The following is a 23,432-nucleotide window of genomic DNA, read 5'->3' as shown; positions in this document are numbered from 1 at the left end:
AATAACGTCGATTTCCGTCCACACTAACCGTAATCCGATATGTTAATATCGAATTTAGCGCTACTCCTCTCGTCGGGGTGGAGTACAGAAATCGATTTAAAGAGCCCTTTATATCGACATAAAGGGCGTTGTAGTGTGGACGGGTACGCTGTTAAATCGATTTAATGCTCTTTAAATCGATTTAAACGCGTAGTGTAGACCAGGCCTGAGAAAACAGAAAAAAAATTGCAAAAAATTTAGGCCTTTTCTTTTTCCTGGAATTTTGCTTTTCTGTGAATTTTAGCAATAATGGTGGTTTGAACAGTGCATGCACCATGCTATGTCCACTTTTGCAGAGCCGCTCAATAATGTGATGCAAACACTAAGCCTGTAGTAATGATATCAGCACAATAGATACAAGGTAAAAGGGTAAGACTATGGCCAATGGTAAGTCAACTGTGATTATTATTTCATTGTCGTTGTTGTTATTACTGTTATTATTTTATTATTATTATTATTATTATTTACTTGAATTGTGGAATGATTGTCAAATAATTGCAGCTGAGTTGTGGACAAGACATGGAAAATTGCAGAAAAGTAATAATGAACCTCTATTAATTGTGGTAATTTGGGAAAGCCAGGGAAGAAAAATTTGCTGGAACAATATACACGTTCAAGTATTATGTTGTGCCTCCTAATTTTTTTAAACCATTTTGCTGCAACTATATTACAGTCATTAATGCATGGGGCTGACAGCACAAGCCCCAGACACTATCAGCTCAGATAAATGGAGTTCTTCTGTACTAATGGGGAAAAACGTGTGTTGCAAACCTCAAAATGTATGCAAAATAATGGACTGTACAAAGTAAGCTAATTAAAATCAAAACTGTGGTGGAAGCCTAATATTGCGGGATCTGCAATTTCCTCAATATCACACATTAAATGGGGCCTTACTTATATATACTTTTATATTACAGTATTACATAGAGGCCCCTAATAAGATCGGGATCCTATTATACTAGATGCTGTACCTAGTAAGAGACAGTCCCTTGTTGCAGAGCTTACAGGCTAAATAGACAAGACACAAAAAGAGTGGGAGAAAGAAAGTATTATTCACCTTTAACAGATGGGGAACTGTGACATGTAGATTAAGAGCTAAATCCTCAGCTGCTGTAAATTGAAGCTCAATGGACATATACCTCTTTATCAAACTGAGGATATGGCCTTACATACTTTCCTCAAGGTTACAGAGGCAGTCTGGTGGTGCCATGAATTGAATCTGTGTCACCTGAGTCTCAATTCAGTGTTTTAACCACAAGCCCAACCATCCTCTATTAATGCAGAAGGAGAACCAGACTTCAAAACACAATAATTTCTGCAGCTCCTGTTTTACAAAGCACCAGGCATAAAAAGAGAGTTTGCTCAACAAACTAGACAATCACAAAATGAAAATGTTTCCCCCCCCCAACCCAGTGCCACAACAAGGGCGAGGCGAGTGAGGCATCTGCCTCGGGTGCGCAAAGCTGAGAGGCACAGAAAAAGATGACATCAATACGTTTGTCTGTTATCGAGTTCTAGTATTCACAGTGAGCACATGCTAATTATATATTAGGACTTCTCAGATCCGCTTAAGACCCACCAAACGGTGAGTGCCTTTGTTTATCATTCTTTATTTCTTATGGAGATCACAGATTGGGAATCCGTGATCTCTATAATATTTTGTTTAATGTTGAGATGAATTTAATACATTTATTTATGTATTTTTAATTTTTATTCCAGTCCCTGCATTATCAATAGTATGAATTCTAAACATCCGAGTGGGGCAGAGTACCGTAAATGATGAAAACATGATACGGTAGAAAATGAAAAAATGTCAATGACAATGAGGAAATGGCTAGTGAAAAATGCATCAAACAATGGGAATATGCCAATAGCTGACGTCTCTGATGTCATAAGTTTCGCACTGCTATCTAACAGTAACAATGAGAATTATACAACCTCAGAAATTATTGTTGCTATCAACCAGCAATTGAATCATGAGGTTACAACTTCACCTTCAGTATCGATTACTGACAATGATGAGACTCTCAACACCTTCGATATCATGACTAAAGCTAATGTGAACGGCCGTGATCGGCAACATAAATCCTCTGCAAGGCAAATAATTGAAATCAATTTTAACGATCCACCATCTTGGCCCTGTATAAATGATAAAATAAGATGCCACCTTATTGAACATGGACCTGACCAGGGAAAATCTCCAGATTTCCATGAATCAACATAGGAAGATGGAAGAAAATTTTCAGGAGACTGTTTTTTTAAAAAGCTTTTTAATAGTGGAACCATAGAGTGTAATTGGATTATTTACTCGGAAACCAGTATGTCCATTTTTTGTTTTCCATACATGTTATTTGATCAGCACTTTACCAAACCTAATATTGAAATCAGAAAGTAGGATTTAATGATTGGAAAAATGTAAACCGTGTTGTGGAACATGAAAATTCAACTAATCATCGTGAAAATTTCTGTAAATGAAAATCCTTACAAAAGAGATTACTAAGCAGAGAATGTGTCGATGATGCACTACAAAAAGCTATTGAAATTGATAAACAAAAATGGAGAAAAATTCTAAAAATAATTCTTGATGCCATGATGTTTTGCACCAAAAACAATTTACCACATAGAGGATCATGTAGCAGTATAGAAAACCCTAATTTTGGAATATTTCTTAATCTATTGGAATTTATAAGTCATTATGATGTTTAACTAAAACAGAACATCGTAACTCACAAAAAAGGTTCAGTGAGTTATTTTTCACAGGTTATACAAAATGAGTTTATTGGCTTACTAGCAAACCAAGCTCGTAATGAAATTATATCCAAAATAAAAAAAGATAAATATTATTCTATCCTTCTGGACTGCACATCAGACATATCTCATCAAGAGCAAATGTCCCAGATTGTGAGGTACATGAGAATCAATAACGGAATTGTATCTATAAAAGAAAGTTTCATAAACTTCATTGAAACCAAAGAAAAAATGGGAAGTGGATTAGCTGAAGAAATAATAAAGAAGCTTGAAAATGATGGGTTTGATCTTCAAAATGTGAGAGGCCAAGGCTATGATAATGGCGCAAATATGTCAGGTGTGTACAAAGGCTTCAAAGCTGACATTTAGCAAAAAAATAGATTAGCAAATTTTGTACCATGTTCAGCCCACTGTCTAAACTTAGTTGGAGTACATGCAGCATCCATAAATTCTACTATGTTTTCATTCTTTGCCACTGTACAAAAGTTATACACATTTTTTCTCATTCAACCAGTCGCTGGGATATTTTAATGGGTATGTCAAAAGTATCACTGAAAGGTCATGCTGATACTAGATGGTCATCAAGAGCTAATGCAACTGAAGCCTTAAATTTGCAGATTACAGAAGTGAGCAAGGCTCTAAAAAATGTCACTGTTGCACTGAAATGTCCAGAAGCCATATCAACAGCTAATAGCCTTCTTAAAAAAATTATGAATTTTTTGCATATTATCTATATGGTGCAATATCCTAACTCATATTGACAAAGTGAATAAAGCCCTAGAAGCAAAAGGCGTCACTGTTTCTCAGGTTTGTAAAATGAGCAACGGATTATGAAATATTTTACAAGAGAGGCATGACAGCGATAACGATATGGTCAATATTTTCACAGATTGTAAAAAAAAATGGCTGAAAATATAGAAATAAGAGCAGAATTTATTGAATCCAGAAAGCTAAAAGTAAAAAGGCAGCAACTTAATGAGCGTACAGACGTATCTTCTAATTTATCAGCTGAACAATCTTTCAAAGCACAAATAAAAACCGTATTTGACACCATAATAGTTGAGTTAAATTGGAAATATGAAACTTTAAATGAGATATCTTCTGATTTTGACTTTCTTTTGGGTGATTCGCTTGCTAAAATGGACACTACTAATCTTCCAAAAGCAGCCGTGGATTTAAGTCTCAAATATGACAGAGATTTGAATGCTTCAGAAATTTCATCAGAGATTCAGAGTTTTAAACATCAGGTGTTAGTGTTGTTTCCAAACGTTTCATGTGCAACTAGTTTGGACCTTCTTCAGTTAATTCATGAATATAATTTGGCCAAATCTTATCCAAATTTAGAAATTGCATTAAGAATATTTTTCTGCTTGACAGTAACCGTGGCTTCTTGTGAAAGAAGCTTCAGTAAGCTTAAATTAATTAAAAACTACCTTCAAGCAACTATGGGTCAGGAGAGATTAACAAATATGTCCATCTTGTCAATAGAACATGAAGTAGCGAATAATATTAATTTTGATGTAATTATCAATGAATTTGCCTCATTGAAAGTGCAAAAAGTACAATTTTGAAAAATAATCATTAATCATATCTGATGTGGTTCTACAGCTAAAGTTTATTTGCAATTATTTAAATAGTATGTTACATGCACTATGATGCACACCTTATATGTATTAGTTGATTTTGTATGGAGAACTTATGATTAAAATAAATAAACGTTCTATTATCATTATTATTCTTGTTATTTATGTATTTTTCTTTTTTTTACAAAGTAACTACTATGAAATTATATGGAGGGGAGGAGGACGCAATTTTATATTCTTGCCTCGGGTGCAAAAATAGCTAGTTACGGCTCTGCCCCCACCCAAATCACAGAGCACTAATTAAAAAGGCAGAAGAAATAAAGTGTGATGCGGGAGAAAATATACACTCTTTTTTTCCAGAGAACGATTGGTTTCTTATCGCTCTTTTATCCCAAAAAACTGCAAGCATTGAGAAAACAAAGGGTAGTTTAGGTGGTAAAATCTGCTTTATTGGGTAAGAAACAAGGTCCTACACTCATATTCAAAAGGTGCCCTGGAATTTTCTATAGGCATCTAAGTGATTGAAAATATTCCACACTCAACTTTGATAAAATATTTGCTGGTATGGAAAATTCCACACAAAAATTCTAGGGGTTCTCCCCACCCTCATAGAGAGACCAAGAGTCCACCAGGGTCATTTTTTGTGTTTTGGATTTTGCTATGAACAGGGCTCTACCAAATTCACAATCCATTTTGATCAATTTCATGATCATCGGATTTTAAAAATCATAAGTTTAATGGTTTCAGATATTTCAATCTGAAATTTCATGGTATTGTAACCATGGGGGTCCTGACCCAAAACAGGGTCATGGGTAGGGGGTTGCAAGGCTCTTATTTCTGTGCTGCTGCCTTCAGAGCTGGGCAGCTGGAGGGCAGCTGCTGGCCGGATGCCCAGCTCTGAGAGAACTGTCACCACCAGTAGTAGCATAGAAGTAAGGGTGGCAATACCATGCCACCCTCACTTCTGTGCTGATGCTAGTGGCAGCACTACCTTCAGAGCTGGACTCTCAACCAGCAGCTGTGGAGCTTTCTGCAACCGAGGAAGGTTCCCGGAGATGGGTTTGACCCAGCCTCGGGAGCAGCTCATGCAGAGGAAGAGGAAGTCCTGTTCCTGTCCAGTCCATCTGAGACTAGCAGCTGGAGCCCAGTGCACAGTAGGAGCCCCCAGCTGGGGTGCCCTCAGCTCCGCCCCTCTTCAGCTTCAGATCCAGTGCTTGGTAGTTAAAAGGGCTTTGTCCTGGCTGTATGTGGAGGAGTTGACCACAGCACCCCCTGACCATGAAGCCCTCGGTGGTTGCCGACCTGTAAGGCCAGCCCTGCCCCTCCACCAAAAAAAATTGATGACCCCCCACATACCATGCCACCCTCACTTCTGTGCTGCTACTGGAGACGATGCGGCCTTTGGAGCTGGGCTCCCAGCCAGCAGCCACTTCTCTCTGGCCCCCCAACTCTGTGAAATCTGGTCTCCCCTACAATATAGATTTCACAGGGGAGCTCAGATTTCACGGCCGGTGGCACATTTTTCACAGCGGTGAATTTGGTCGGTCCCTATGACTATTTCACATCATTCCAGTTGCAATATTAAATTCATCCCCAAACAGGAGTTTCTATTCAGATTCCATGCATAATAAAAGTAATGGATTTTATTTTAATTCATTTCCAAATACAAAATTAATTCTTAATATGAAAAAGGAAACCCAGAAGACTAGCACTCTCAGTATGAGAGGCACAGCTCTACTATATTTCCTGGCAAAACCTACAGAGCAAGGATTATGGATGGGAAGCTGGAGATAAAAGACAAAATCGTGAGCTATATGCAGAAACAAGGGTATGGAAATCTCTTACTCCCATGCTTGCCGGCAAGGAACTGACCTGACCTATTCTGACAATCAGACTAAAAACCAATGGGATTCAGAGGGGCTGCTCAAGGAGAAAAGCTAAAGAATCAGCCACTTCTTAGAACAACCCTCTACAGATACATCACCTCTCTTTTCCCATTGCTCTGGTCACAGAATATGTCAGTGTGGGGGAGGTGGTGGCATGAGGACCATGCACTGGTTGTTCTGAGATCTCACACTTCTCTCTCCACTAGGCAAGTGGTATCTTCACTCCATGGGAACCTGAAATCCATTTCTGAACTGTCAGCTAGGGAATCATTGTTGGGGGCCACACTGGCCCATTTAGTCCATCTGGATGAGTGACAGACAGGAAAGAATTTGTTAATAAGAACATAAGAATGGCCATACTGGATCAGACCAAAGGTCCATCTAGCCCAGCATCCTGTCTTCCGACAGTGGCCAATGCCAGGTGTCCCAGAGGGCATGAACAGAACAGGTAATCATCAAGTGATCCATTCCCTGTTCCACTGACTTCAGCTGTAGGTAGATTTACAGGAAGGCTCACAGAAAACATCCATGGAAGCCTTATGGAAGTGCCTCTGAGGAGACATGGGAGAGGAGTTCAAGGAGCACTTCAGTCTACACAGCTCTCCCACTCCATAGAGTTCCATACCATGACACCAGACAGGGCCAGGACTTGGCCCAGAGGGAGAAAACTGTAACGGGAAAATGAACAAAATGTTTTAGCACTAAGAAATGTAATACAGATGCAAATGCAAATAAAAGCAGCAGAGATGGCAGATACAGAAAAGACAGCAATTGCAGGATAGGCCAGAAAGATCAGTGCCTGAGCCAAAGGTAGGAACTGTGGTGATATCACTAAAGGAATGGGGAGCATTACTAATATGTTTCTGAAATTGTGTTTATGAATGAGCTTGAGTTGACCATTGTGACCAAGTTGGGTTATGAGGCAAGAGGAGTTGATGCTTCCTAGGCATTTCAGTATTCAGATATCCCATATGCCATGGAGAGAGAGACAGTGCTGTGGAATCATCCTTTATTATAAGAGATTACAGGCAAAAATTGTGAACCATTAGCTGAATACAACCCATCTTCAAAAGACATGTTAAAACTTTAAACAATGTTGCAGATGCTTTTAAAAACTGCCAGAGAAAGGCGATATACTTTGAGCTAGAGAGAGTCTTTCATTTAACCAGTGAAAGAAACAGCATAGCGTTTACTGCTCCTAACCATAAAATATTGCCACATGACCGTGCCCAGGTACACAAGTGAGCAGGGGCGGCTCTAGCTTTGTTGCCACCCCAAGCACAGCAGGCAGGCTGCCTTTGGGGGTGGGCCTGTGGGAGGTCTGCCGGTCCTGCGGCTTTGGTGTACCCACCACCAAATTGCTGCCGAATCCGCAGGACCGGTGGACCTCCTGCAGGCAAGCCACCAAAGGCTGCCTGACTGCCACCCTCGCAAAGACCGGCAGGGCGCCCCCCGCGGTTTGCCGCCCCAGGCGCATACTTGGAGCGCTGGTGCCTGGAGCCGCCACTGCAAGTGAGAGACTTGGACCTGCTGTCATATTTTCGTTAAACGTACAGTCCCATTTATCTTGACTCCTCTAGAATAGCACTCACTGAACACCTGTCCCTCTATCTAAATCTCCCGCCTGAGAAACAGTAGCAAATAAAAAAAATTAAGTAACAGTGTCTCACATACAGAATGCCTGAATGTCACAAAGGTTCCAAAATGGCTGCCAACTTCATTAGTATAGCTGCCTCTCCATGGGTTCGGCTAGTGTTTGCTCATTTTCCTGTGCTTTCAAATGTTACAAAACCCAATAAAAGCATGATGGAAACTACTGTGACATTCATACACTCACTTCTTTAGAAGTTTTCACAGTGAATAGGAGGTTTTTAAAAGCACATTTGCTGAAACCAAATCCAAACAAACAACATGCAAATTGGGAAAGGAACATATTAAAAACTAGACAACAAAAGGGAGAGCTTTTTCTCGGGTTCTTCATTCAAACTTTGGAAACTGCCTCAGGAACAAACTGTGCATGGACATTTTCTTCTGTTGCTTGTCAGGAAACAGGGAAACATGTACACCATTCCTGAACTAAATGTACAACTGTGAGGATACTGTTCTCAAAGGAATGCATAAATGAAGTTATTTTGTTTTGTACTTCCAGCTTTGTCTATTAACCACAAAATCATATCTTCAATATATTTCAAAAAACTATACTTATGGGGCCTGATTCTCCTCTCAGGTACACAAATATAAATCTGGATTCTCCTCTCATTTACATCAATTGTAAATTAATTTCACCAGGCTGTACTGTTACAGCAGTGTAAAACCAGAGTAAGTGAAGGGAAAATCAGACTGGTAAGGATATGTAGAGTTTTCTAAAGTATTGGGAAGAATGTAAATCTTGTACAGATAGAAGAGTTTTGTTTTTTTACTCTTTAAGATATCTAAGCAATTCAACAGCTTATTACTAACAACTGAAATTTTTTTCATGTACTATACAAATGAACCATTCATTGGAGCAGATTCTAATCTAAGTAACCAGTACATTGGTGTAAACCCATATTGACTCAAAGTAAATAGAGTTGCTTCTGCTTTATACAGACATAAATGAGATCAGAATCTTGTCAATTTGTCTATATAATACATGGCTTACCAATGACATAATTAAAACATTCATAATGCCAGAGTTGGGAAATGTCTAAATTAACTGTTTTCTTTGGTACAGAAACAGATGAAGAGGCTGGGGAAAATACTTACAGGAAAATGATAAGTATTAAAATCTTTTCTATCGACCAAAATTCTACTTTCCATATTAATATTTAAGTATGAGTTAGCATGAGAATTATTCCTCCTAAAATTTTATGTAGAATGAAAGAGGTACAGTATAAGTGCTTTGAATAATAAAACAGATTGTTGAAAGGAAGAAATGTGATTATTATTCTCTGTAAAGTGCATGCAAATGCATTACCTCATCTGTGGGGCACATGTATATTCATTAATAATATTGGGTTTACAGGTAATTGAGAAATGCCTACATTAACTACTTTCTTCAGTAGAGAGACAGATTAAGAGACTTGGGAAAGGATATACAGAAGAACAGAAAATATTAAAATCTTTGCTATTTACCTTTTAATCTCCATATTAACAGAGAGCCAGCACCTGTGATGAAGAAGACTGCAAACTATCTGAACCTATTTGATCATATTTCCTCTCAAGTGATACAGTGGGCCAAACTCTGCTTGATTTATTTATAAAAAGAGTCCCATTTGATTTCAGTGGGATTACTTGAGTAAGTGACCATAGATACATAGATTCCAAAACCAGAAAGAACGAGTCTGATCATCTAGTCTGACCTCCCGTCTAACACAAGCCATAGAACTTCCTAAAAAAGTGTCTAGAGCAGATCTTTCATAAAAACACTGAATCTTGATTTAAAAATTGCCAGTGACGGAGAATCTACCAGGAGCCGTTGGTAAATTGTTTCAGTGGTTAATCCCTCTTTGTCAAAAATTCATGCTTTATTTCCAGTCTGAATTTGTCTAGCTTCAACATCCAGCCATTGGATTATACTATATCTTTCTCTGCTAGATTGAAGAGCCCATTATTAAATATTTGTTCCCCAGGCAGTTACTTATAGACTGTGATCAAGTGACCCCTTAGCCTTTTCTTTATTACACTAAAGAGATTTTACCTGGGGTGCCGCCCCCTGGCAGTACCCGCTCAGTCTTAGGGTGTCCCTGGGGAACCCCCACCCACTATCCCCATCTTGCCTCTGTATATGGCTACTGCCACTCATTGTCTAGCCCCACACCCTGGGGCAGACTGCAGTATCAGCCTACTTATCATTGGCAAGGCTGGGTTTGGACCTGCTGCCTTGGCCTACCCCTGGGCTGCCCTCTGCAACCCCCAGTATCTTTTCGCCCAATGCTAGGCAGCAGCCTGGGGCTTTCCAGGCTGGAGCTCCCCAACTCCTAAGCCTGTCCCTAGCCCTGCTCCACTCAGGGACCCTGTGTCTAGCTCCCTGCAGCTCCCTTCTCACTCTACAGCTAGAGAGATACTCTCTGCTTCTGGCTTCCCTGGCCTTCTCAAAAGGCCCTGTTGCTCAGTTTGGGGTGTGGCCCCAGCTGCAGCCACTTCCCCCTATCTGCCCAGCCTAAAAGCTGCTTTCTCCAGCCACAGCCCCCTCCCAGGGCTGTATTTAACCCTTCAGGGCAGGAGCAGGGGTCCACCCCGTTACACTCCTCAACAACACAAGGGCTGTTGAACAGGAAGTCTGACCTTTCCACTATGTCTCTAAATGCCTCCTCCATGTACCTTCTGTCTCCCTTTGCTCCTCCAGCCTCTGTCTCTGACATATGTGAGCTGCTTGCACTTCACACACACATATACCACCTATCCACGAAGCAGATAATACATGTTGCACTCTGTTCAATAAACATGGTAGCCCCCATCTTGCTGCTGGTCTTCTGCCTGCATTTTTTTACTCTTGTGACTTTTTTATGAAGCCTAAGTTATGGGTGTGTTGGGTAAATGTATTTTTTTCCTGTCGGTTATTTGTCTTGGGGACTTGGTGCCTTTCTAATTGTTATGATCCCTCAGCCTCCCCTGCTGCTGCTGAACTCTCTCTGTAGCCAAACTCTCCTTAACCTGACAGCTCACTCAGCCACCATGCTCTCTCCCTCTGTTATGGGCTCTCTCTGCTCGAGAAGAGTGTTATCACATGTTATGACTACATCATTCCCCCCTGCCATAAAGAACAGAACTATTTATTGAACACTCTGCCTTTTCTGCATTATTGTTGATAATTCTACTATTTCTATCGAGAAATGAACCAATACCATTGTTAGTATTTTCCCCCTTAATATACTAAGCTCTCTTTATTTTTTTTTTATAACAAAAATGCAGATATAAAGCTGATATCCATGGATTTGCAGGGCTCTACACATGTTGATGGTGGCATTGCATGTAGCAGGAAAGATACAACCAAACAAATCACAAACATGGACAGCTTGATTAACTTCAGTGTAGGGAAAGGATGACAAACTCTGAGCTGGTTTAAGCAGACACATTAAAGTCAGTGGACTTGCACCTGCTTCCACCATGTCTGAAATTGGACTTTAGTTTTACCATGAAAAAATGTGCATTAGTAATACTGACAGACCCTGGTCATCATCAAGCAGGATTAAACCTGGAACCTCTGGAGCTAAATGCATGAGCCTCTACTGCATGAGCTGAAAGCCCCAGGGCTCTTAGCTAAGGCTGTAGCAGACTCATTCATCTCTAAGTAGTCTCGGTGCCATTAGAGGGGACAGAACACCACTCCCAGGAGGTGTGTGGGTTACACATTCTCTTTCTTTTAAAAAAATACAGCTACCAATCATCTCCCTCCTGCCTTTAACCTCCACATTCTCATGGCCTCAACTTCCCCTCCTTTCTCTTCTGGGTGCTGTGTAATCTCACATCTGCCTGCTCCACTCTACCAAGACTGCTTTCATTAAGCACACTTATGAGTTGCCTATTGCCATATTCAAGGAATTCTTCTTCAACCTTAACATTATTGATCTATCTGCCGTTTTCGACAGATAACACCCCCTACCAATCTTCCTTGACTTTCTCCTCTCTGTGGGTTTAAAGTCTAACTCAGGATCTGCTTTCATGGCTTCATTTACTGTGTCTACATTCATGACTCTCAAATCTACATTTCAACAAATGGCATCTGAAATCTCTAGCTTCTTTTGGATGCCCAGCCACTAACTCAAATGGAAAGGGCCTTATTCTCAATGTACAGTAGAGAAAGTGGTGGTGGGATTGGCAGGGAGGGAAGACATGGCTACAGCTTTCTGAAACTGCCTGGCCCCGAAAAGGAAGTAAAAAGAAGTGCACAAAACAATCAGCATAACTCAGTATCTCTCCCTGTGTAACACTTGGCCTCCCATATTCCCACCACTGCCCCTTGTTTATGGCATCACTTGCTATGTTATGTCTAATTTATAATGTTAGCCCTCCAGGGCAGGGTCCTGTCACTTTTTCATTTGTTTCTACAATGCTTTGCTCTATGGGGGGCTTGTATAAATATTAAATTCTAATAATACTGAGCAGGCAAACTTGTCCTTTACATTAATGTAATTATTTTTCACAGCATCAAGAATGGCTTTCCAAACTCAGTTACTCTTCTCCTGTTGCTAAACTTTGTCACATTGATAGGAGTAATGCTACGATTCAAATGCAGAAAAAATATATTTCTATACACTACTCAGTTAGCACATTAAATGAGATTTCATCTGTGCTCTTAATTAATATCATCCTCTCATGGAAATTAGAGGATTTAACCCAATACTGCTTTTTTGTTTAGTCTGCTATTCTGCTGGAAAAGCTTGGGTTGAGATCTGTAAAAACCAGCACTACCCTTAAACAGAATGTATGCATACAGTTAATTCCAAAATATGCTTGCTTCCCTCTAGTATAATCACAGGGTCCCGATTCTAATACTGATTTTTGCTTGTAATTTAATACTGTGCTGACACAACTTGCTTTTATTCCCATGCAAAGCACTGATACTACAATCACAATGTAAATAAAATGTTTCATCTTAGTTGTGCATTCTGAATAAATATCTTTAAATAAGTAAATAACTCCAAAATACAAACACTATTCTTTCACATGGCTTGGGTAGGTCGCAATGGCCAACAATTTATATCTAGATTTGATAGCCAGCACATTGCTGCAGCAGTGAGCTGGTGAATGTCTTTCAGATCCCCAGCAAAACAACGAAGGGGACACTAAGATCTGATGTGCTCCATCTTTTGTGCGTGGTGACCACAGTCACAGATAAAAGTTTGGAGCAAGATGACAACCTTCATGTGATGTTTCTGTTAAGTGCTGGTATTTTTTGTGCTTTGTGCAAATTCACTAACATACCAATGTCTTCCAGTGGCCACTGGACATTGCATTACTAACCTCCAAGTGAAAGCAGAAACTATATATATATATATATATGTGCAATTAGAGCAAGTCTTACTTTATGTCATAAAAATATGGACTAGGGCATGCAACAGGTCTTTTCAAATAAAAATTCTCTAAACTCAAAACCCCCTCAAAATATGGTGACTTCATTTTTCAAACTCAAAGGGATGGTCTAATAATGATTTTGGCTTTAAGACAGCCCTGTTTCTATATGTGGCATACAATAGTCAGTGGAGGATAGGATGCTGTCTAGTTCATTTCTATTCATTCTTTCATTACAGTTACACAAAGTAGATCCATTTATTACACACCCTCTTGCATATTTTTAAAAGACCAAATTAAATGTAAAATGCAGAATGGGAGAAAAGAAAGCATCATAAAGAACTCACTCACCAACAGAAGTTGGTCCAATAAAAGATATTACCTCACCCACCTTGTCTCTCTAATGGGCTCATTAGACATTAAACTGAACTTCTTTTCTTAACCTTCTATTCAAACAACAAACAGCACATTGGTTTACTCCTGGACACTTAAAATGAAGCAAAACTGTAGAAGTTTATACCCCTCTGATGTCCCATTACAGTGCTGATAAAATCTAGCTGCCATGTCATTGTCACTTCTGTGGTAATTACTCTGGTGATCAATACTTGTCACTATTTACAGGAAAGTTGGTACCTCATCAAAGAGAACTGGACACCTCTCTGATTTGGTTACCTTTGTTAATAGATTTCAGTAATCGTGAACAAAGATGCGAAAGCATGTCCAAAAAGGAGGAAACCCAACCAGTTATTATGGACCTCTTCATTAAACTTCAGCTGATCGATGCAACTCTGGGACAAATAATGTTGACCATTTTGAACACTAAATGGCCTCTTCCAAGTCAGTCAAAGTGACCTTTCTTGCTAGAGTATCAGAGTTGTCTTTAGACACCACTATGACAAAACTCAAGCAATAAGACAGAGGTGATGGGTAAGGCATAATGGCACATGAAACAAGTTGTTTGGACTTATATCTACTGCATATACTCCTTTCTTAATTTCCAGATACCAAAGAGCAGCCATTGGAAGGAGTTACACTGACTGGTGAAAGACATTGCAATGCAGCAAACTGTCACTGAACAGAGTAAAAATATTGTTTACATGAAAGTGGAAAAACTGAATATTGAGAGCAAGTGTTAATTTTCATCTCAAAAAATGCATTCCTATATTGTATACATTTCAAATATTGTTAGCCTTTGAAATGACTGGCAGTTTTTCTTCCCTTGCTTTGCTGAGTTTCTCTCATTCTCACAATAGAGGCTTTACATTTACAAAATGACTAGCTTTCCTTTTTTTCCCCCCAGTGTAGTTTTGGCAGAAGATACCTTCCCATTTGGAAAGTCACCAAGTTCTTACCTGGCACTCTTAGTAAAACAAATCAGCAATGTTTTCACAATACAAGGCCAACTGGCTTTTACAAAGTCCCTCAAAATGTTGATGTAAAATCTCTCAATAGCAATTGCAAACAAAACATTTATTTAACTTCATGAAGTCTCAGTTGAACAGTGTTTGCTCTAGTGGAAATACGGTGACTAGGCAGCTTCAGCAGCCTGAATGAAACATTAAGACAGTGTACCTGCATGATAATAAGAAGGTCAAACACTAAGATGAAAGAAGCCAGGAAGGCTCTTGAGACCTCATCACTTGGCAGAAATCCACGATTCAACTTGTCCCAGCTGATCCAGTCAGTAGTGATGACAAGCACAACCACAGAGGTCAATGTAAATAGAACAGTCCTGCAAGGGAAAAAAATACTTCAGAAACAATGCTATATAATACAATTCTACATTATTTTTTCTCTCCTCTAACAGTTAACTACTCTTTATCGTACTGTACCGCAGACCAAGTGAGCTTGAAGAAAATTATGTGTAAAAGTAGGTAGTTTTACTCAAGATATAAAAGGTGCTGGAAATGTGCTAGCCATTTCCAAACAAGGTACATCATTGTATTTCAGTTTCATAGTTTTCATATATATTGTAAAAACTAATAAAGACAAATGTAATATAATAAACCAATAATTATTTGTAAAAGTACCAAGACTATCATGGCACCTTTGAAAAATGGAATGCAGACCCACTACCCCTGCATTGTGTTTACGATTACCCCCATCAACTTTCAGTCTAGAGCCAAGGTTCCTTTCGGGCTATATTCTATGTCCAAACCAGAGCTAGCATCATTAAGGGAGTACCTCCAGAAAAACCTAACTACAGTAGAACCTTAGAGTTATGAACACCAGAGTTACAAACACACCAGTCAACCACACATCTCATTTGGAACCAGAAATACACGCTCAGTCAGCAGCAGAGACCAAAATCATACACACAAAACCAGTAAAAACAGTACAGTACTTTGTTACATGTAAACTGCTAAAAAAAATGGGAAAGTTTTAAAAAAAGATTTGACAAGGTTAGGAAACTGTTTCTGTGCTTGTTTCATTTAAATTAATATGTTTAAAAGCAACATTTTTCTTCTGCATAGTAAAGTCTCAAAGCTGTATTAAGTCAATGTTCAGTTGTAAACCTTGGAAAGAACAACCATAACCTTTTGTTCAGAGTTACGAACAAGCATGATTCCCGAGGTGTTCGTAACTCTGAGGTTCTATTCTAATGGTTTTATCCGCTGCTCTGCCTCCCCTGAAGGTATCCTGGTACCTTTACCAAAGAAGAAAGACAGCTCCCTGAGACTTTATAGACTACAAGGCTCTGAACCAAATAACTATATGCAATGGTTACCCTTTATCATTAATCTCAAACTCTTGGATCAAGTATGGTCACTGCGGGTGTTCATCAAAGTGGACCTCAGAAGAACATATAATCTAGTTCAAATTGAGGCAGGGGACAAGTGGAAGATAGACTTTAGAACAAGGCATAGACACTTCAAGTATTTGGTAATGCCCTTTGGACTCACCAGTGCTCCCATCACTTTTGAGCACCTGATCAACAAGATATTTTGAGATATCCTAGACCAGTTTGTTGGTATATCTAGATGATATCTTACTCTATTCCAGTAGTCAAGCAAACCACAACTATCATGCCCGTGAAGTTCTTACATGATTGACCCAGCATGGGTTATATGAAAAACTGGAGAAGTGTGTATTTGAGCAATCATCCATCAAATTTGAGGGTTCATCGTGTCGGCAAACAGACTATGCATGGATTGCAGGTATCTGCAATGTAGGACTGGTTTGAACCCTAGAGCATCTGAGATATGGAGAGATTCATTGGGATTGCCAAAGGTTGCTGCCCCTATAACTGCAATCCTCCAAAAACCTGCAAGGTTTCACTGGCCCCTAGAGGCCTTTGAACTCCTGAAGACAGCTTTCACTCTTCCCCAGATCTGGTCCACCCTGATCCTCACCTACCCTTTGTCCTTGAGTATGACACTTCTGAAGTAGCCATCAGGGCAGTATTGTCCCAAGAAACAGGGTCCCAGCATGGAATGCATCCATTTGCATATTTTTCATGACAACTCACCTCAACCGAACACATTTATGAAATAGCAGACAAGGAGTTACTCGCCATCAAGCCTGGATTGGAGAGTTGGCGACAATACCATGGGGGAGTCAAATACCTCATCCTAATCTTAACTAACCATAAGAATCTAGAATAGCTACAATCTGACAAGACTCTGAATCAGCAGCAGTTGATCTAGGAGTTTCACTTCCTAGATCTCTGGCCACAGGCATCCACCACTGGCTAATTAGTACGGGTCAACCAGGTGCTCAAACAACTGTTTCCTGAACCACTCCCAAAACAACTGGGTTGTGGTACTCCTGATCACTGAATTTGAACATAATGTGGAATACTCCTCTACCCAATCCAGCCCCTTTTTCCTCCAGCCATGGTTTTCATTCTTGTTTCCACCCTTCTGTCCTCATGTCCACAATGGTTTCTGCTGCCTCTGATCTGGTGCAGACCATTCATTGAACCCAAGACAACCTAAATGAGCATCTGGAAGTGGCCGAAACAGCCTACAAATGCCATGATAACAGACATAACCGGAAGCCACAACTATAAAGGCAGGCCAGAAAATATGGCTGTCTACAAAACACCTACAGACCATCTGATCTGCACACAAATTAGGTCATCAATAAAAAGGCCCTTTCACTATGACTCAGGAGATCATTTGAATTACAACTCCCTTGAAGCCTTTCCTTGACAATCCATTCTCCAGGCAGCATATGCCATCTCCATCCCTGGTTCAAGTTCAAGACCACGAGGAGTACCTTGTTCATCACATCCTGGACTTCCAAAGTCACAGAGGGACCCCATACTGTGTGATTGATTGGGAGGACTATGGGCCCAAAAATACTCTTGGGAGCTAACTTATCATGTGCACACCCCTGGAAAAGTATGGGCCTTCCACAGGAATCATCCTGAGAAGTATGGCCGCAAGGCATCCAGGGATCACCCTTGAAATGGGTGTTTGTGGGAATCAAGTTTCAAATCCAGGCTTGCGTGGCTGCCAAGCCTTATCCTCTGCCTCATCAAGCTACAAGGGCTGACATGGCAACTGCTGCTAATACCGCACCCCAGATGCTCTACCTGCTGACTCAGAAGGGTCAGATGACTTACAGCAGACCAGTGATTGAACATCATTGGATGTAAAGCTTTCTGTTCCTGTCTCATCCCTTGTCTGAGCAACTAGTTGCTAGGTCTGTTGTTGCCCAGACCTTAAAATCAAGTCCCTGTTTCCTTGTCTGGTTCTTGTTCTTCCTCCCTGCTACCACACCTCACCCCTGTTCCTCATCCAGTTGCCAGCTCCGGCTTTGATCCTTGGTGTGATTTCTGAGTCTGACTCTGGCTTGACCCATGGCTTGACCCCGATCCTGATGCTACTCCTGGCAATCCAGGAGACAATCCACATTACAGGCCCTGACACATCCAAAAAAAAATATTTGGTTTTGGCTTCAGTGGTGCTCTGGAATTTATTCCAAGTCATTTAAACTCTACTCATTTTCTTCAGCTAAGGCAAAGCAAACTTGAGAATACTGCAGACATGACCAATACTCAGTAGAGTAAAAATAAAAGATAAAAAAACGGCAAACAGATAGACACTGATAGATACATAAATTTACAGAGATAAATCTTGCTGATGTCTGTGCAGGAGGGAAAAGCTACAGACCTTCACACAAGCAGCAGTGTATTCATGTGGGCATCTAGATAGCATCCTGGCATGCAGGTGGGTCTGGGGCAAAATCTGAAAGTGAAGCCCCCCCAGAGTGCCAACAGTACAAAAACACTGATGAAAGAATGGAGTGGGGCATTGAAGAGCTGGCATGCCCCATAGTAACCCTGCAGCAGTGGCTTCAGTCCCCGCAGGGGCTGAGTCAGGCTCTCTGCTGTGCCAGGGCCGCAGTGCCACTCAGGTTCAGCCAGGCTGCCTGATCGAGGGGCAACTGGGCCAAACCTGAGTAGCATTGTGACCCATGTACCAGGTCACAATGCCACTAGTTTGAGGGATCTCTCAAATGGGGGGCCTGGGGTATACAGCTCATTCCCTGCCTCCCAGGTGGCCCTGCTGCCACGGCACACACGAGTGGACTATCAGATACATCTTGATAATATGTTAGAACACATGTCATCACCACACAGAGCATGGTTGGTCTGGTCTGTATGCTGCTATTTACAGCAAGCCATAAACTAGTGCTGCAGCAGCAAATAGACTACCCTGTAGGAACCCTCCAAGAGTGGTGAATCAGAAGTAAAACATCACACATTTATTTTTATTTGTACTGTATTCACCTCACTACATATTTAGTTACATGCACTACCATGGGCAGTGCCATGTTGTCATTTGAGTGTATCATCAGGATGTGGGCCTTAACATGTATGCATGACCCAAAGCATTTAGAACCAGATTCCAGGGTGTGCACACGCAAAAGCTCGCACACACTTTTATGCCTGCCTCACCTGCAGGCACACAAATTCCAATGTGTGTGCCCAGTTCCTGATTTGCATATACTCATATCTTGATGCATGCACAAAACAGACGTTGAACATGAGAACTAGAGTTTTCATGCATGAAATCTGGGTACATGTACTTTTGAAAATCGGGCTCTTTATATGTTTAAACCAGAGTAAAACCAGAAGAACTTCAGCTAAGCTAAGCTCTGATAACAATAAAACAGTCATGCTAGAAAGGGAAAGCTATTTGAAATGACTAAATTCAACAGAACACAAGTAAGGTTCACTTGCCTTTTTTTAACATATGAAACTGGAGCAAAGCCAAATATTTAATACAAGTCTTTTTGTAGCTATTTTTTAAAAGCAAAATTGTTATGGTTTTGAATACACTGAATTTTTGCAAAATTTGAGCATTGTCCCGACACTGCAGAAGGAAAGAGAAACTAGGAATATCATGTATTTGGACCACAGCTTTATTAAGTAACATGAGCTATCCAGCAATAGATCATCCAGTGCAGGCCACTCTTCCTTTGTAACCCATACTGCCTGGGGAAGGCTGCCCTTAGCTACTACACACCCAACATTAATCTAGTCTGAACAGCATAACTGGTACCCCACTGTCCTCCTCTTAGACAAGATTAAGGGGATGGGGAAGACAATGTTGTCTCTTTGCTGCACCAGACATTAGGAGCCCTAGTCCCATTCCCCAGTTTCTTTAGGAGACTCTTTTCCAAATTCGCTTCCAATTCCAGCTTATCAGGGAACTGGGCTCCCTATTGAATGATTGCCTGCACTGGATACCTGCCAAGTAGTGACAACAGACAGTTTACAACCTATCCTTCCTACCAGGTCTCTTGGCTTCTGGGATGAAGATATATAAACACTATATCGCCCAGGCCTCTCTAGCTTGCAGTAAGGGGGAAAAAATTCCTCCCAGCCCCTAAAAGACAGCTAACATCATGCCCACAGGAAAACCTAAAAATCTGTCCCTACTCTAATCACAAATCTTTTGCTGCTAGGTGTAGAATGCAGCCCTGGGCAGGGGAACGGTTTACAAGCTCTCCCCTAAGGTGCATATGAGCCAACTGGCTTACATTGTGCCCTCCTGTCCAACCAATCAGCCAAGCAGTATCTCCCTCCTCAAGCCCATGAGCAGGCTCAGTGCCCACAAGCAAGGAAGTTAAAAAAAAAGGGGGGAGGGATCCTTAAAGGGGCTCTGAGTTTTCCTTCCCCCGATGGCTGAGACAAAGTGAGTCTCAGGCTGGGAGTGAATGTTACAAAATATTGAAAAAAATCTAGTATTTGTCATTATCTAGATGTTTGCCTGAAAAAAACATTTCCACTCACAATTTATACTAGAAAATTAATATTTCTCCCTTACCCGAAAGGTCTAGTAGAGGGAGGAAGTGGGGGGAGCTTGGAAATCCTGAATTATATTCCCTCCTCTGCCTCTGACTGACTGAAAATAATTTCCACTCACTGTACACAGAACTTTACAGACACAATTAAATAATCACTTTACATCCATCATTTAAGCAATGCCTCATATCACCCTGCGAAATAACTAAATATTATTACCCCCAATTCACTGTTTGGGGACCAGATTCTCTCCCTGCAGGCCAGCTCTTACACACATGTTGAAACTGGCTGTGTTTAGTCTGCTTAAGTGTTCCCTCAGCGGAACAGATGTCTCAGCTAGTGGAAAAATCAATTTACACCTAGGTTGTCCACCAACCGCCCTCTCCTCTCTATAGACAACATGTCAGGAGGAGTGGGATCAGAACGCAGCTGTGCCTGGCCAACTCTCAGATGGCACGTGATCCCTTGGGGAATCACAGCCAGGAGGCACAAGTTAGAGTAACCTGTGGCTGTTTTAATTTATGCTGGGGACAGACCTGGCAAAGATCAGTTCACAGAAACAGGGAACCATAACAAGCTCACTGATGACCCCTTCTCCTCCACTTGCCTGTGCTGAATAGATCCCTGAACAGCACAGAATCTGTCCCTGGAAAGCTAAGGATAAGTTAAGTAACCTGCTCAAGTCCTCAAAAATCAGTGCCAGAATCCAGACTCTCAGGCCCATGACAATTCCACTAAGTCACAGTACAGCGAAAGCAAGTCACAACCTGTAACTTAGTTTCCCAGTCAGTAACATGGCAAAAATGAAGTTTTCCACAGGCGAAATTTGAAAATGCAGAAGGTTTGCATATAAGATATGCCCAGCCACATGTAGGTGGTAGATATTATTACCTACAATTACCAGCAACTTTGAGCTATTTATTGCAATTCTTATTTAGAATTTTCTTCTAAACTTTTCATGACCCTCCCACCTTTGCAAAAGCCTTTGTGATGTTTTAGCTTTGATGATTAGGAAGTCAGAGTTCTGCTAAGATCAAATGATGAGATGAAAGTCATACTTTGACTATTTTCCTGCTCAGTTCTTGCCTTTTGTGACAGGCCAAAAAGTGCATATTTTTCCCTTTCACAAATCTTCCTATGTTAAAAAAAAGTCAGTGTGCTTGGTGAAAAGAAAGTTTTAAAACGTATGTGGCACACTATTTTAAGAGCCTTGTATTGCAAGTATATCCAGGAATAATTCCCATTGAACTGAGTTGACTGAAAATTGACAAAGAGAGTGAATGCATGTTGAAGAGCCTATAGCTCAATATTTGTTCTTATTTTGGGTAGGAAGCTACATTAGTTACCCAGAATTAATATTCGGAATGAAATGTCCATAGAAGTCAGTGGGAGTTCTGTTCGAGCAAGGAGTGAAGAATCAGATGTTAACCTACCGATCATTATCATGACATGAAGCATGTGCACTTAATAATTTATTTAATGTGTACTTATGTAATAGAACAAATAAACTGGCATCCTCTACAGGCATATGGAAACTGAAAATAATATTAATTAATAATTAATTAGCATTTGTCAAACACTTCCAACTCCTTGGATGGAGGTGTTACAGAGATATAAAATACTGTGCTGTTCATTATTTTCAAAATCATTAGGTATGCATTGAATAGCAATGAGTTATAGTCGGACGCATTTCATAAACATGCCAGGATAGTTAAAAGTACACTGAAAATAGAGATAGAGCAGGCAAAAACCAATTTGATTTTGCAACTCTTGGCATTTAGAAATGCTTTACAAACTTCCAAAAAGAAAGATTGTCAGGCAAGTTAAATATTTTCCATCAATTTTAATTTCAGAACTAGCTCAAACGCTGTCCCACAGTGTACAGTAACTATAAAGCACAACCGAGCTGCAGCTGTTCGTTTGCAAACGTCAACATTTTTTATTTTTCTTGTTTTAATTAGCAAGGTTTCCAGTACTAAATCTGTTTCAGAAATGAATTTCCTAAAACTATTTAAAAAATGAAATGTAAGATTTTTAGTCAGCCCAATGACTTGATGCCAGCACCACTTGATGCTGTTTCCAACACCCATTTTGGAGAGATTCTCAGCTAGTGCAAAATGTCCCAGCTCCACTTAATTCAATGTAGTGATGATAATTTACACCAGCTGAGGATCTGCTTCCTGGTTTCCTGAATGGCCTGAGATCACAGTTGCTAACTTTCATGCAGTAAATAAGCACCCTGCCTTTCACAATAAGCCAAAAATCAAGCTAATCTCATTTCAAAACAAGGCCAAAACAAGCCAATCCCTAAGAACCCCAACACTCTGTGTGACTAGATTCCCCCAGCCTGCAGTCTGGGACTGTGGTGGGCCTGCTGTGCACCCCTGACTCTCTCCTCCCCTTGCTCCTGCTTGCTGGGAGCTGATCAAAAAAAAAGAAGCAACATGATACATCAAGCAACAAGCTACAAGCCAAAAACTAGCCAACAAGCAATTCACAAGCCAATTAAGCCAAAAGCAAGCCCAATTTCTGCTTTTCACGGTTTTGGCATGTCTGCCTGAGATCTCTTGCTCTCACAATAGCAGAGCCTGGAAATGCCAAAGGGGATGCATTGGGAGACTTATCTGCACTGGGTTTCTTTGGTTTAACTATGATCACAGAGAGAATAATGCCACTGTTTGTTATTACAGTGGGGATGAATGTATGGAGAAGGCCGGTAGGGATAATGCTGCCAAAAATATAATATTTCAATTAGTGTCTTAAATTCCAACATTAAAAATAATGTTTGATTTATTTGATACGATCTCACTTTAGTTCTTGACATCACCTACTGCATGTAATACTGTCACTGCAGAGCACAGTAGGCCTGATTCTGACTTCACTTGCCTGTTTTTCCAGTCATGTAATTCCAATTACTTTAAT

General features: G+C 40.4%; 1 protein-coding gene across 3 annotated transcripts in view; it reads right to left on the bottom strand.

Annotated features, from left to right (window-relative positions):
• The window catches only part of TMEM117 (transmembrane protein 117), a 363,574-nt gene that overhangs the window by 53,401 nt on the left and 286,741 nt on the right, over positions 1 to 23,432 (bottom strand). For all 3 annotated transcript variants that reach the window (XM_075065932.1, XM_075065940.1, XM_075065943.1), the window contains one exon: positions 14,822 to 14,981. In XM_075065932.1, coding sequence (XP_074922033.1) covers positions 14,822 to 14,981 — 160 coding nt within the window. The remainder of the gene's footprint in view (positions 1 to 14,821; positions 14,982 to 23,432) is intronic.

The sequence above is a fragment of the Chelonoidis abingdonii genome, chromosome 1, assembly GCF_003597395.2.
Source record: "Chelonoidis abingdonii isolate Lonesome George chromosome 1, CheloAbing_2.0, whole genome shotgun sequence".
Classification (NCBI taxonomy): Eukaryota; Metazoa; Chordata; order Testudines; family Testudinidae; genus Chelonoidis; species Chelonoidis abingdonii.
The sequence above is the reverse complement of the archived record's forward strand: the minus strand, read 5'-3'. Positions and strand labels throughout refer to the sequence as shown.